The 15,893-nt window shown below is 39.8% G+C and overlaps 1 protein-coding gene across 1 annotated transcript; it reads right to left on the minus strand.

The window, feature by feature from the left end:
- Positions 1-6,161: 6,161 nt before the first annotated feature.
- LOC120076112 lies at positions 6,162-6,871 on the minus strand. The gene is made up of 2 exons (XM_039029890.1): positions 6,529-6,871; positions 6,162-6,256 (listed from the first exon to the last, which is right to left on the minus strand). The coding sequence occupies exons 1-2, from the start codon at positions 6,869-6,871 to the stop codon at positions 6,162-6,164; spliced, it is 438 nt and encodes a 145-aa protein (XP_038885818.1).
- Between the last annotated feature and the right edge of the window lie 9,022 nt (positions 6,872-15,893).

Raw genomic sequence — 15,893 nt, forward strand, 5'->3', positions numbered from 1 at the left:
CTCCAATCTTCTTCTTCTATTCCCTTCGCGATGATAAGCTTGCACCTCTCCATCTTTTCTTGCTTCTTTTCTTCTTCTTTTCTTTTTCTCTCCTCCTCTTCCAAAGCTAAAATCAAACTTTGAGGGTCGATGTTGGACCCTTGCGGTGCATTTTCCCTGCGACGCTGCATTAGGGGGGTTCCCTCCATTTTTTCTCCTTCATCCGTCGCAACTAATTGTGTTGCTACCGGTTGTGGTTGTTCCATCAATTGCACCGTTTCTTCCCTATCCTCCCTTACGAAGGTTGATTCTCCATCCTTCTTAGAGCTTGCAACCCTCTGTCTTGCTTCTTCTTCTTCTCTTAGGTGCCTCTTTTCACGTCAATGCAATTTTCTCTCATCTTTCTTCTTCTTCTTCCTCTCCCTTTTGGCCTCTTCATCGTCATCATCATCCTTTTTCTCTTTGTTCTTTCTTGCCTTGTGATGATGTGAAGACTCTGCCTCTCCAGCCTTCTTTCCCTTACTCTTCTTCTTCTTCTTATCTTTCTTCTCAGCTTCTGCTGGCTGCTTCTCTCTCTTCTCCTCTTCTTTCTCGGCCTCTGCTGCCTTCTTCATATCTTCCTTCTCGGCCTCTTCTGGCAGTGCACCCCCTACAACCTCCTCCATCGCAATGTCAGGGGTTACTAATGCGACCTCCGCTTCCCTGGCCTCCTCGGCTGCGATCTCTTCTTCTTTCTTTGCTTGATCGCAATTTTCTCGTCTTCTCTTCTTGGAGGCTCTTCATAATTTTCTACGATGAAAGTCGCCTCCTGAGTTTCTGGGACCTAGACATCATTTTCCTTTTCTTCTTCTTCAACCACCACCACTACTCCATCCTTTACTGTTTCATCTGCCTCTACCGACGCCTCCTCCTCCGTAGGCAGTGGTTGGTTTACAACCCCTGCCTCAGGCAGTCCACCTCCTTGCTCCAAAGTACTGAGGATGTTGCCAAACACCTCCGTATCATCTCGTCTCTTCCTTTCACTTTCAATGGAGATGGAAGGTATAGGCATGCTCTCGGTGCTTTCTCCTCTCTTGAACACAAGAGGCCTAACGGCTAAAGGGCTTCTCCGGGTTCTTCCAGCGAGTCTGGATACAGTGGGAGCTTGGGTAGCAAGCCGGCGACTGGCAGCCAAGAATGTTGCCTCTCGCATGGCTGCTTGGTTAAGGGTAGAAGGTTAAGCGGATTGGTTTAGGGTTTAGTTAGCCATGGAATCGAGCTTGAAAAGGTCTGGTGAGAGTTAGAGTTTCTAGGGAGAAAGAATGATTCAGAATGCAAAACGCTAGGGCTTCTGAGTTTGCCAATATAGGGTAAAGGATTTCCAACGAAGGGGGAGGCTGTATTTATAGGTTGGGCCGTGGTGGGGCCCACACGATTTTCACGGCGACTGGCCTCGAGACGCTCAACAGGCGCGTCGTTTCACCTCCCTCATTTATGGATTTTTAGATAAAGCATCCTTTCGTCTGCTAAGTCATAATTGCTTGAGGATACGAATCGATTGGACTTCTTCCCACATTGCCAAACGACTTTTTCTTTAATATTTTATTTGAATAGATGCATGATAAAGCATAACGCATTGTGTTCACTAACGTAACTGTATCTTTGCAGAGGACGGGCAACAACGCATATATCCCCGCAACATACCCCTTAGCCAACGCAATTCTGGAGGATACCTCAACGTAGTGCATTTGGCTAAGGACGGGCAAAGGACACATGCGAGCGCAACACACCCCTCAACTCAGCACAGTTGAGTTAGGTGAACACAAGGCATTCCTAGTTGGTTTGGGATGCGTCCATTGTCGTCTTGCTTTCTTGTTAGTAATTGTTTTATTCTTTTTATTTTACATTTTTCATCAGTGCAAGTGTTGAGACTTGCGGTGATACATTTTCCTTTATTACTCAATCATTCACAATTTAAAGCACACGCACTGATTACAAAAAGTCAAAGAATTAAAGACAAGACCAAATTAAATGCACAGAAGTAAATGGAGAAATAAATTCATAAAGTCAAAATTTGAATTAAATGAAGCATTTAAGACAGAATTCAGAATTTAAAGAGACAGGAATTCAAAAAAGCAATTTTTAACATAGTATCGAGATATGGACCGAAAATTACAATGTCTTTGGTGATTGCAATCCACATCTCTGCAGGCGGTCAGGCATGCCTGCTCAATGTCTTTAGGGACATTGCTCCTTCCCTATAGTTCCCAGGGCTTCTGAATTGCTAGGCAGTGTTCCAGGTGTTCGACTTCTTAGCTCAGAGGCCAGCTGACCCACTTGGATCTCCAGATTTCTTATAGAGGATGCTTATGCTTGCATCACTGCATCATTCTTATCCATATATTGCTTCAACAGCGTCTCTAGCAAGCCTCCCGAGGTGTTAGATGATGATGATGGTTACTGGTTATGCGGTCTTGATTGCCCCTGATTGTGGTGAAATGGAGGATTTCCTCTACTGCCCTTTGATGGTTCGTTGGCCCCCCAGGTTGGGATTGCCTCCCCAACCGAAGTTAGGATGGTTCCTCCAGCCCGGATTGTAGGTGTTGCTGAAGGGGTTACTCTGGAATAGCATACACTTGCTGGAAATTCAATGGCATCCATTCAGCTCCGTGAGCCCCTCCACAATTGACGCAAATTGATTACGGCCATTTGAGCCGGCGCAAGCGGGTTGCGCAGATTGTAGAGCAATGGCTCCTTGATTAATTGCCATTGATTGGAGGATCGAGGTCACCGTGGCCATCGGGTGGCCAACTGGTCATTGTCTCCGCAGGGACAATGCCTGTTTCAGTTTCCTCTATCGGCATCTCGACCTCCATATCCATCATCTATCCAGTCATCAATATTCCGTAAGATGCAGTCGAGGATGACTTTGGCCTCTGTGTATGTTTTTCTATAAAACCTCCTACCGCAGAGGCATCAGCAACAACATGCATTACCCTGTTCAGCCATTATAGAATGTTTCCATCAAGACGCAATCAGGAATCCCGATATGGGCGCATTTTTCACCAATCTTCTGAATTGCACCCAGGCAGTGCTCAGGTCTCATTCTCCTTCTGTTCAAAGTTCAACACATCCTTCGTCTCCTTGCATTGATGGCAGTGGGAAGAACTTCTTCATGAACCACTCCACTAATTGCTCCCAATGAAGTGATCTCATTGGGCTCTAGTGAATAAGCCCACCTCTTAGCCTCGCCCTCAAGGTGTAAGGGAACAAATACAATTTTATATATTCTAGGGTGATGCCAGGTAGGGAGAAATTGCCGCACATCTCGACAAAACTGTCAGGTGAGCATGTGGGTCTTCACCTTGCAGATCTCCAAACTGCCCGGCATTTTAAATCATCTGCAATATGATCGGTTTGATCTCAAAGCGCGCATTCTTCTCCACGGTCGGCCTCAAAATTCCAGGCAAAAAATCATACAAGTTGGGTGTTGCATAATTACGCATTGATATGGCAATCGGCCGCTAGGAAGACAGGATCCTGAGCGATGAACAGCCCTTGGTTTACCACTGCACTGCTTATCGTTATTGTCTAAGCCCATGCTGGCTGCCTTCTTTCACCGAATTCTATTCTGACGTACCCTTGCGCGGAAAGTTCGCTCGATCTCAGGGTCAGCTATGAATTCCAGTTCAGCACCAAGAGTCATAAACTGTCAGGCTGCTCTCCACGTTGAACAGCCAGTACAATGAGATATATCCTGCAAAATACCAAAACACATTCAAACAATAAACCGTTAACCACGTCCCCGACAACAGCGCCATAAACTTGTAACGCGTTTGGATTGATGATATAAATTGCTCACAATGATGCGATACAACTTCTAGTTATACGTTAATTATGGATGTTCATGTAGTATGCCTTGCGTTGTCACAAGTTTCCTTATGATGGAACCAAGTGTAATTCCACCGCAAGTTTCTCGGTGTGATCGGAGGTTGAACACGGGGACTGGTTTAGGTTATTGTGGTATATTCATGATATATGCGATCGAGTTTTCAATCTTTAAAAATGAGTTTGTATAAGTATATAAATTGTAATAAAATAAAGGAAAGCAGTAAAGATGCGATAAAAACATAAAAATACAGTAAACCTAAGCTAGATGATACAAGATACAAACTTCATGTACAAGATGCTGGGATTAAGGCTGACTGTGAAAGTTATGCAAAGACATAGGATGCGGCGACAAGTCTTATGAACAGAATAGAGAGAGAAAGACAAATAATACAAACAACACAAGTTCTTAACTGGATTGAAGGTACAAATACTGTTCCGCTCTTCTCTTGGTGTACACCTCTTAATGATCGGCCGCACTCCTACATGTATGTGGTGAAACAGAGACTAATGTAATGAATGCAAGGTTGCTTCCATGTCTGGAAGTACTACTCGCTTTAGTTAACGCATTCTTCTGACCTTCTCTCGATAGATTAGAATGACCTCCACTTCTGCTCTCACAGGTGAAGATGCCGTCTAGCATGCTTTAGCTAAACGTATTTTATATCTTTAATACAGATTAAGTTCTTAGTGATTCATATTGCTTATCATGGGGTTAAGAGACATCATGGAGAAAGTGATTGGTGGGTGAACAGAAATAGACAGAGAATGGTAAATGGAATTTATCAAAACATTTAATATTTCTACTAAACGTTTGATACATGGTGTATGAATGAAGAGATAAAGAAAACATGAAATACACAATGAAAGGGAGATAGAACTGATACAAACAAGTGCCAATTTCTTGACACAGATTAATGAAGATTTACTTGCCGAATAAGATGGATTTGATGGTAGGAAGAGCTTCCCTCTCAGGCTTGCTCTATCGATAGCATGGATCTTTGCACAGAGCTTCTGATTGGGTGTATGGCAGGTTAGATCTGAGATTCACCTCTCGGCCTTATCTCGTCTTCTTCCCGGATTTCTTCTCTTAAGCACTCAGCTCAGCCTTTTCTCTACGATTTAGAAGCACTTAGCCCTGTATCAAGTAGCATATCTTTTCTCTGAAATCAATGGGGTATTTATAGGTGCATATCTTTGACTCCAGCCTTGTGGTTTCCACTCATGGTTATGGTAATTCCGAAGATGGAGGGATATTATTCCTTCTGTTATGCAATCAGATCGTCAATTCTGCACAACCGTTAGTTGTATACGTGTCTCAATTCTCCGCTCTGCTCAGCTACATCTTTTGATCATAGGTTCGCATGCGGTGTTTGTTTTTATTACCGCATGCGGTTGAAGCACAACTCTTGGATCGACTGTCGTATTGCGTCGTCATTGTTGTAATCGTCTCTTCATTGTTGATTGACGGGTGCAATATGACAGAGATGCGTTGATTAGTCTCTCATGAGCCTTGAGCACAAGCGGTGACTTGGTCTCCTGCAAAACAGAGTAAAGTTCGGCTTGTCTTCCAACTTTTTGGTGTTAGTGGGTGTAATCGCAAACATTTATAATTATTGCAATACTAGTCTAATTTTCATACAATTGATGTATAATTACTAACTTTTGGCCGCAATATCTAGATGAGATGGCATAAATAACTTGTATTTCTATAAGTTATCAATGATGAATCTGATATAGGGCAACGCAATATATAGCTCGGGAACGCAAAGAGGGCAGGTCAATGCAATTGATCAGACGAGCACAAGTTATGCCGCTTGTGGAAAAGCCCATCCGATTGAACAATGTCTGAGGAACCTGCAATCTGTTTACTTCGTAAAGAACAATCCTTTTTCTAACACTTACAACCCTAGGTGGAGAAACCACCCCAATTTTGTGTGAAAAAGTCAACAACAAAATTATTAACCCATGGCGCATAAAGAAGGGCCGCAAGGATTTTTCTCGCGAACAAACGGTCAATCGCAAAATCAAGCCAGTAACTCACAAGCACCGCAATCTTCTTCCCTGGAGAGCCTATTAAAGCAGTATATTGAAAAGAATGAAACAGAGCTCCAGAATCAGGCGACTTCAATCCGTAATCTCGAAATCCAAATAGGACAGATTGCCGGCGAGCTTAAAAGTAGATCGCAAGGGCAGTTGCCGAGTTCAACTGAGCTCCCTCACAACCCAGGGAACATGGGAAAAGAGTAATGTCAAGTCATGACTTTGCGAAGCGGAAAAACAGTAGCAGAAGAGAAGAAGGAGCCAAGTAGGACTTATCCAGTTGCGATGGAATCCAAGACCCCGTTGACACAAGAGGAAGCAGAAGAACATGAGACGATGGAACCAGAAGTTTCGTCCACTTCTAAGCCTATGGAACAGGAAATCATGAAATTACAGCTATCACCATTCCCTCAGAGACTTAAGAAGAAGAAAAATGATGAAGTGCAGTATCATTGCTTCATGGACATGTTAAAAGAAAGCGTGCACTAACACAGTTGACTTCTCCTTCATTGAAAATCTTTAAGCAGTGCTCGTTCACTTTGAATTCCTTTCTAGTTTCTAGACTTCTGATCTCTACAATGCCATAGAGAAACAAATTTATTACCTCAAAGGAACCAAGCCATTTAGATTTCAATTTACCAAGCATAAGTGATAGATGAGAATTGTAAAGTAACACTTTATGCCCGATCCAAAATTCTATTCTCAAAAGGCCGTTATCATGAATCAGCTTTGATTTTTCCTTGTAGATCCTTGAATTCTCATAGGCCTCCAAGCGCAATTCCTCCAACTCTTGTAGCTCTAGTAATCTCTGCTCACCGGCTTGGGCCAAGTTCATATTACATCGTTTGATGGCCCAATATGCTCTATGCTCGATCTCCACCAATAGATGGCATGCCTTTCCATAGACAAGCTTAAAGGGCGTTGTTCCAATGGGTGTTTTGAATGTGGTCCTATACGCCCAAAGAGCATCATCAAGGTGCATGCTCCAATCCTTCCTAGTTGGGTTCACCGTCTTTTCCAAGATATTTTTTACCTCTCAATTTGATATTTCAGCTTGTCTGTTCGTCTGAGGGTGATATGGAGTGTTAACACGATGGTGTACTCCATATTTTTTCATGAGTGCTCGATGGTCCGATTACAAAAGTGAGTACCCTAGTCACTGATTATAGCACGAGGTATACCAAATCTAGAAAAAAATATTAGCTCTTAAGAAACCTGAAACCACAACAACATTATTTGTCCTGGTGGTGATTGCCTCGACCCACTTCGAAACATAGTCAATTGCTAAAAGAATGTATAAATACCCAAATGAAGAAGGAAAAGGACCCATGAAATCTATACCCCATACATAAAAAATTTCACATACAAGAATAGAATTTAATGGCATCTCGTTCCTCCTGGATAAAGATCCTGACCTCTGACATTTCTCACAAGATTTGCAAAATACAAAGTAGTCGGCGAATTGAGAATTCCAAATCAACCCACTATTTAAAACCTTCATAGCAGTTCTCCAAGGACTAAAATGCCCTCTACAAGCCATCTCATGACAAAAGGTAAGTACTTATTCAAATTCTTCATTTGGGACACACATCCTAATGATTTGTCCAAAACAAATCTTCCAAAGGTATGACGGTTCCTAAACAAAGTATTTTGAATCACTTTTCAATTTGGCCCTTCTAGAACTAGGCATATCGTAGGAGAACTTACCTATTACTAGAAAATTAACCAAGTCTGCATACCATGGAATGGATGTGTCGATATGGAACAGGAATTCATCTGGAAAGTCCTCGCGTAGAGGTACGGGGTCTTCTTCTTGTACTATCCTGCTCAAATAGTCAGCTACCAAGTTTTTTGCACCTTTTCTATCCTTAATGGTGGAATTGAACTCTTGGATAAGGAGCATCCAATGGACCAATCGATGTTTTAACTCCTTCTTAATCATTAAGTACCTAAGAGCAGCGTGGTTAGTAAAGATAGTAACAGGAAATCCAAGGATATAAGAACAGAATTTATCTAAAGCAAAAACGATGGCAAAAAATTCTTTTTCAGTTGTGGTGTAATTAATTTGATTGGGATTTAGGGTCCTTAATGCAAAGCATACGACGTGGCTTTTCCAGTCGATCCTTTATCCTAGCATCGCTCCCACAACTAGATTGCTAGCATCACACATGATCTCGAATGGTACGTCCCATCTTGGAGGTAGCAAAATTGGGGTAGTGGTCAGCTTCCCTTTTAAGGTGACGAAAGCCTCTTGACACTTTTTGTCAAACTCAAAGGGAACATCTTTCTACAATAATGTCGATAGGGACAATGCCAACTTCAAAAAAACCTTGATAAACCGCCTATAAAAACCTGCACTTCCAAGGAAGGAACGAATTTTCCTAACACATGTTGGATAGGGAAGGTTAGCAATAACATCTACCTTAGCTTTATCTACTTCAATTCCTTTTGCAGAAATTAAATGTCCTAGCACAATACCATGGGAAGCCATGAAATGAAATTTTTCATAATTTAAAACAAGATTAACCTCAATATATCATTTCAAAACTAGATTAAGGTTATGCAAGTAATCCTCAAAAGACTCTCCGTAAACTGTAAATTCATCCATAATCATTTCTATGCACTTTTCTATAAAATTTGAAAATATGTTCATCATACACCTTTGGAACGTACCCTGAGGCATTGCAAAGGCCAAATGACACATGTCTGAAGGCATACGTATTGTAAGTGCATGTGAATGTTGTATTTTTTAGTCCTCTTCGGTGATGGGGATTTGGTAGAATCCAGAAAAGCCATCAAGAAAACATAAAAATGGCTTTCCGGCGAGCTGTTCCACCATTTAATCCAGAAAAGGGATAGGAAAGTGGTTTTTTTTATTACCTTATTTAATTTTCGGAAATAAATGCACATCCTGTAGGATTGTATCAACACAAGGATCATCTAAGTATTCAAATTCACTAATTTTGGAGAAATATAAAGCATGCTTTTACAGAAAAAGTGAGTCTCAAGACATACCTCTTGTAGAACTTCTTCAAAGCTCCTTCACCAGCTGCAATCTTCTCCAAATCTTGTTGTAGACCACCTCAAGATCTTCCCCACTATTCTCTTGGTACTCTAGATTGAGTTGTGGGACTCAAAACAAGCTTGAATCAAGGGATGAAGGAGAAAAGTTCACTGCTGCAACCTTGTTGAAGAACCTTTCTTCAAACCAGTTTTTCTCTCAAAAACTCTATAGATTGCATGCCTGATTTTCACTCCAATCTCTTCATTATATTGCAGATCAACTTGCAAAGAGAAGCGTTGCATGAGTTGCATCTCATGCTTGGAGAAGACAAGGCAATGTTAATGCTTCATGTGTAAGCTACTTAGGTGATGGATAATAGAAAAATCTTTTTTTCTATTTTGTGTTTTTGTTTTCCAATTTTTCCAAGTTTATCTAAAAATCAAAATTTGATTTTATAAATCTATTTTGATTTTAAAACTTAAAATTTAATTAATTTCATAAATTAATTACTAAATAAAACTTAATTAATTTAATATCAAATATTAAATTAATTTTAACACATATCCATCTTTATATATTTAAATCATATTTAAATATATAAATTCTCCTATTCTGTTTAATTCTAAAATTAAACATAATTATATCTCATATAATTACTAATTCCCTTAATTCTAATTTGAATGTTTCAAGTTAACTTATCACGCTATTCTAGAGCTAGTCTGTTACGAGCTAGTAGGGAGACCTCGCAGACCTACAGATCATGGGCTCCAACGATCTGAGATTAATTGGCTAAACTCAATAGACCAAATTAATCTCCATTTGTTAACTAATGGGTCATTCCACTAAAGCCCATAGTTGCATTCCCCTCATTGTAGATATATTATGTCCACAGGATTTAACCATAATCAGCAAGTCAACCCTTCACAGGTTGTTCGTAATAACGGTTGGGTCAAATATCTATTTTACCCCCGAGATTACGTTTTATTCCTCAAGTCCCTACTAATCTTCTAATGAATAGTTGGTTTGTGATCCAACGAACAAACCAAACTCTCTCAGCCTAGTGAGAGGGTGGGGCCCCTTATTCAAGACCTAGATTCAGTACTTGAGAGAACAACCTTTCTCCTATCCCTAAATTGGGTGGGCGTGAACTCTATCTTGCATCATATATCCCCAGCTATCTATCCGGTCTTACCCCTGAAATGGGAGTCTTATTGAGCTAGCGCTATTGAGCCAACCCTCAATTATGCAAATCTAAAGGCAATCCCAAATAAACAGGAGTTCATAGTTAGCTCATGATTAAGATTGAGTTACCTAGGTCATCTAGGTGAAATAGTCAGTCTTAAACAGTAAACAACATTATAAAACAATAATGGCTTATTTCTTGGTCTTGATCTTATGCAAACTTATTGCATTGGACGCCCCAACTCCTCATGTCATAACATGTACGAATTAGGATCACATCATATGTAGCACTTTACAACTCTTTGTAATAACTACAGAGTATGCCGCATTCAATGGTGTTACCAGAATAAGGTACCCAACCTCATTCATGTACCATAGATCATTTTGACTATTTACTCGAACCCGATCCACTCTTATGTCTCCACATATAGTTCAAGTACTCATACAATAGTCATGGGTCTTAGTTTATTGGATTTAGACTTTCATACAATTTATGAGATCAATAATAAGTATATTGATAATAGAAAATGTTTATAATTTTACAAACTGCGAGTTTTTAGGACATAAAACCCAACATATCCTCCATTCGTTTTGCATGCGCATTGACACCATCTTTCCCTTGTCATTCTCTACAATGGTCATACCGGTCTTCCTGGGAACAATGTGAATGGGGCTCACTCACTTGCTATTAGGAATGGGTTAAATGATCCCGGCCTTTTTATGCTTGATTAATTCCTTGAGAACAACGTCCTTTAAGTTGGGATTGAGTCTTTTGAGGGGTTGAACCGTGGGCTTGGCTCCTTCCTCTAAGGTGATTTTATGCATGCAAAGGGCATGGCTTATTCTCTTAAGATCATCCAAGGTCCATCCAATGGTCTCTTTATAAGTTTTTAGAATGTTGATCAAAGCCTCTTCTTAAGCTGGTGTCAATTCTCTGAAAATTATGACTGGAAGGGTATTTCTCTCTCCTAGGTACACATATTTCAAGTGACTAGGGAGAGTTTTTAGCTCAGTCCCTTGTACCTGCAAGTCAAGCATATCAAGGTCAGAAGAAGGTTCGTTTATTTGGTGGCATCAATAGCAACAAGAGACAAGTCACATGAGTCTATATCAATACATGGAGCAATTAACATGTTTGCATTGTTATCTTCATCATGCAATATATCATCTCTCAAATCATGTGCCTCAATCAAATAAACAGACAAATATTCCTCAGGAAATTTCATAGCATCATATATGTTGAAAGAAACAACTCCCCCATCAAATTCTACAGACAACAAACCCTTATCTACATCAATTTTTGTTTTAACTGTTTTCATAAAAGGTCTACCAAGCAGAATTGTAGAAGATGAGGGAGAAAAAATTTCATCCATCCTTAGTATGTAAAAATCAACTGGGAAAATTAAGTCATTCACTTGTAAAAGTACATCTTCAACTATGCCTAATGGTTAGATATAAGATCTATCAGCCTGTTGGATGCACACAATAGTTTTTTGCAAATCATTTAATTTTAGATCTTTATAAACATGATAAGGCATGACATTTATAGAAGCTCCTAGATCTAAGATGGCATGATAGATTACTCTATTACCAATTATACAGGGCAAAGTGAACATACCTAGATCTTGACGTTTTTCAGGTATATTATGTTTTAAGAGAGCAGATACGTTTTTACTTACCACTACCCTTTCCTTGTCCTTACCTTTTCTCTTATTGGTGCACAACTCCTTGAGAAATTTAGCATACCTGGGAATTTGCTGAATTGCATTCAAGAGCGGGATGTTAATGTGAACCCTTTTGAACATCTCGATCAGCTCTTCGTCCTTTTGTTCCTATTTTGGTTTTGCTAGCCTGCTAGGAAACAGTGCTTTAGGAATGTAAGGTTCAAGAGAAGGTGTAGGAGGGGTACTTACCTTAGGTGGTTGTGCCTCAGGATCACCATCACTTTTTTCAGTTTCTTCGTTTGTCTTACCGATTGAAGGAGGATTGTCAAAGGAGGTCTTGGCTGATGGAAGCTCCTTACCACTTCTTAGTGTCATAGCACTGACGTTGGCATGGTCTAGTTGGGCAGGAAGCTTTTTAGAAATTTTGTTCTTAATTCAATTGATGGCAGTAGCTAGTTGTGTAACTTGAGTCCCTAGATTGACCATGCTTGCTCTGGTCTCTTGTTGATAGGCTTTAGTGTCTTGAGATAATTGGAGTGAGTCATTTTGTAATTGCTGGAGTTCCTGTTGAAATTTAAGAGAATTATCAGCTAAAGACTTAACAATGTCTTCTAAAGACATACCCGAGGAAGACGATGACGGTTGATTGGGACGGTTAGAATTGTCATGTCCCCATCTTTGGGCTCGACCTCCCCACTTAAAGTTAGGATGATCACGCCAACCTGGGTTGTAAACTGGGCTATGAGGGTCGTACTTCCTCTGGTATCCCATAACTGCATTTACTTGAGCTTGAGGACATGCTTCAAATGTGTGTCCAACCACTCCACAGGCTCCACAAGCCTTAACTTGAGCTACTCCTCCCTAGGCCAACTATGTCACAAGAGAAGAAATTAGAAATTTGAGTTTTTAATTATTTTACTTCTAAATTACCAGATACATCGGATTTAGTGCCCCTGGTGCCAAAATTTTTTGTTCTTTTCAGTCATGCGAGATATCAATTCTTGGGCCTCCTTGGGGGTTTTGTCGGCAACAGCACCCCCAGCTGCTGAGTCGATTGAATTCCTGTCATGGGTAAGCAAATCATTATAGAAATATTGAATTAGTAATTGGTCAGAAATTTGGTGATGAGGAAGACTAGCACATAATTGTTTATAGCGTTCCCAATATTCAGATAGAGATTCTCCTACAAACTGTTTTATACTGTAAATGTCTTTTCTTATGGAATGGGCCCTAGAGGCTGGGAAAATTCTTTCAAGAAATTTCATTTTCAGTTCATTCCAAGTAGTAATTGATCCAGGAGCCAAGTAGTACAACCAATCCTTGGCGTTGTCCTGTAGTGAGAAAGGAAACGACCTTAGGTTCAGTTACTCTTCTGTGACTCCATTGGGTCTCGTACTTACACAGACCATATGGAAGTCCTTGATGTGTTTGTGGGGGTTCTCCTCTACAAGCCCTCTAAAAGTTGGTAATAAATTGATCAATTATGGTTTTAATTCAAAAGGCACTGTGGTCGGCGAAAATACAATACACAAAGGCTACTGGTCCATATTAGGCTCTGCCAGCTCCCTCAAATTCTTCTCACAAACTTCCTCTCCCATTGTTGTGTTTTCAATAGCTTATTCTCTATGTCTCCTTTGGATTCTCCTCTCCTCCCAGTCTATATCTACAAGAAAATAAAATCTAGTCTCCTGAGGAGCGGGTCATAAACCAAAGAGTAAACTAATTTTTTTTTACTTTATATATATATATATAATATTATTTAATATATAAAGGGAGTTCACAAACTTTCCTAGGCCGATTGTCAAGTCTCTCGGCAATGACGCCAATTTTTTTCGAACTCAGGAATCAATGACGTTACTCAACCCCAAATTCGAACAAAAGTTTAATTTAATTTTCACTGATCTAAGGCTTATACCACAACCGTAGTAAAGCAGTAAGATTGGGGTCGAATCCACAGGGAGACTGTTGAATCAATCCAGGATAATTTATGAACTCCAAAAGAAAAATTTTAGTTATTATGGTTTTAACAAGCGAAATTGAACAAAAAGAAACAAGAGCAAGTACAGAAAAATAAGGATTTGAGACAATTTAAGGGGAAAATCTTTGGATTAGTTTGTATGCTTTTTATTTTCTATCCTTAGGTACTAGTTATTTTTTCCAATTATGTAAACCCCTCGACCTATTAGAAATTCTAATAACCCAAATAGCTAATTTTTTATGAAAATCTAAATCAACCCTAATTCAGTTTAAAACTTTTCTTTCTTAGCGATGCCCAAGTTAAAACTAAAAAGCATTAAGAAAGGGCTCGATTGTTGAGACATTCAACAAGCTGAAAAGCCATATCTTGTTGAATGATTTGTTTGGGAAAGATTATATTAGAACCCACATGAACTTGGCTAGAAAAAGTCTAGATCTCAACCATGCAGTCTTAATATTTGCAACTTAATCGATCAACAATGCATAGACTAGAAAGATTTTGCAAACATGAGATTCAACAAATCAAAAGGTAAAAAAAATTCATTGAATTCAATTAAAAATAAAACAAATCCCCCAAAGGGTTCACAACAATTGAATAAAATAAACTAGGTGGCCTTCAAGAATTAAGGCATACAAACTATCCCAAGAAAATAATTTAGCCTCTAAAATGCATAATTCAAACTACAACAAATAGAAAAAAAGAAATTGGGGCTAACTATACCAATTATTCCTCAGCAAATTGACTCAATTACTAAAAAACTGAACAAAAACTCTCAAACTCTTCTTAATTCGGTCTTAAGCTTGATTGTGTGGTGGGCTGTGTTGATTATGCTTCAAAGCTAACCCTGAAGGTCCTTTTTATAAATTCCTCGCAGCGTCGTGACGCTAGGGTCAAGCTTGCAACGCGCAGGCCCTAGGTCTTCCGTCAAAGTTCGCAGCGTTGTGATGCTCTAGGGGAGCGTTGCGACGCTGCGCTACTGTCTTTCAGCGTTAGGGGGCGTTGCAACGGTGGCAATGATTCAAATTCGAAGCGTCGCACGCTGGCCTATTCCTGGAGCTACTTCCTTTCAGAGTCAAAGGAGCGTTGGACTAAGGTTTAGGATGAGCGTTGTGACATTGACGTAGGGAAAAATCTCCCCTTTTCAACTCAACTTAATTCAGTGCATTTAGACTTCGGTTGTTTCGCTCTTTTGGCTCAATTCTTTGTCTTTTCCACATGTCGACTCCATGGAATTAATTCTCCTACAAAATGAGACAATAGAATCGAAGAATAATCCAAATATAGGAAATGATGGCTATAAAATTAGCTCTTTTTGAGAGCTAACAAACATGAAGAGGCGGCCTAAGGAGTACCAAGAAAGGGATATGGTTATGGTGAAGTTACTGCCCAACTAGTTCAAGTGTCACACCCCGTACCAGATTACCCTTTTAACCTGAATGGAATGGTGACTGCAGCAGTTACCATCCCTTTTGCTGGCACTTACTGCCTATTTTACCTGTTAAACCTTGCTCAAACCCTGAATACATACATAATACTCAGAACTTAACACATTTACATTACAGGGTTTCACAACATTGTTTATACATAGATAATACAACCTAGTGAGCCCCATCAAGAATACTAGACACATGTGTACTAACTAACATAGGTCTTCAATTACGCTTCCCTCAATCTGCTTCTTTAAGTGGCAGAGCAACAACAAAATAGTCTTTTGGGAACTGACCGCTACCTGAAAGAAAACATTTGAAAACGTGAGCTAGAAGCCCAGTGAGTGACTTAATAAAACATAAATCTCATGCTTAAATTGAAAGTTAGAAAACATAATACTGGAACTAAAATATACCAAGCAACCTTGTACATAAAACCTTTACAACCATTGTATTTGAAACCTGAATCTTAATTGAGACCCCTACTTCGATCTCTTCATATTGAGTTATGGCTAGGAGGGACTCCTATGTCGATCTCTTTAAAAATATATCGATGGGCATCTCAAGCAACTTCCTCTAAAAATTAACGTTGATAACTACTCTTAAATACCATTAAACATCATTATTCCTTAGTTGAGAACGAGCATACCTTGCTCTAGCTCCCAACGTCTGTTATCGGCCATGAGGCCCATGCTTCGGCCTCTCTTTACTGGTTTATGGCCTAGAAGACCCATACTTCGACCTTTCCT

Source organism: Benincasa hispida, chromosome 4, assembly GCF_009727055.1.
Source record: "Benincasa hispida cultivar B227 chromosome 4, ASM972705v1, whole genome shotgun sequence".
Classification (NCBI taxonomy): domain Eukaryota; kingdom Viridiplantae; phylum Streptophyta; class Magnoliopsida; order Cucurbitales; family Cucurbitaceae; genus Benincasa; species Benincasa hispida.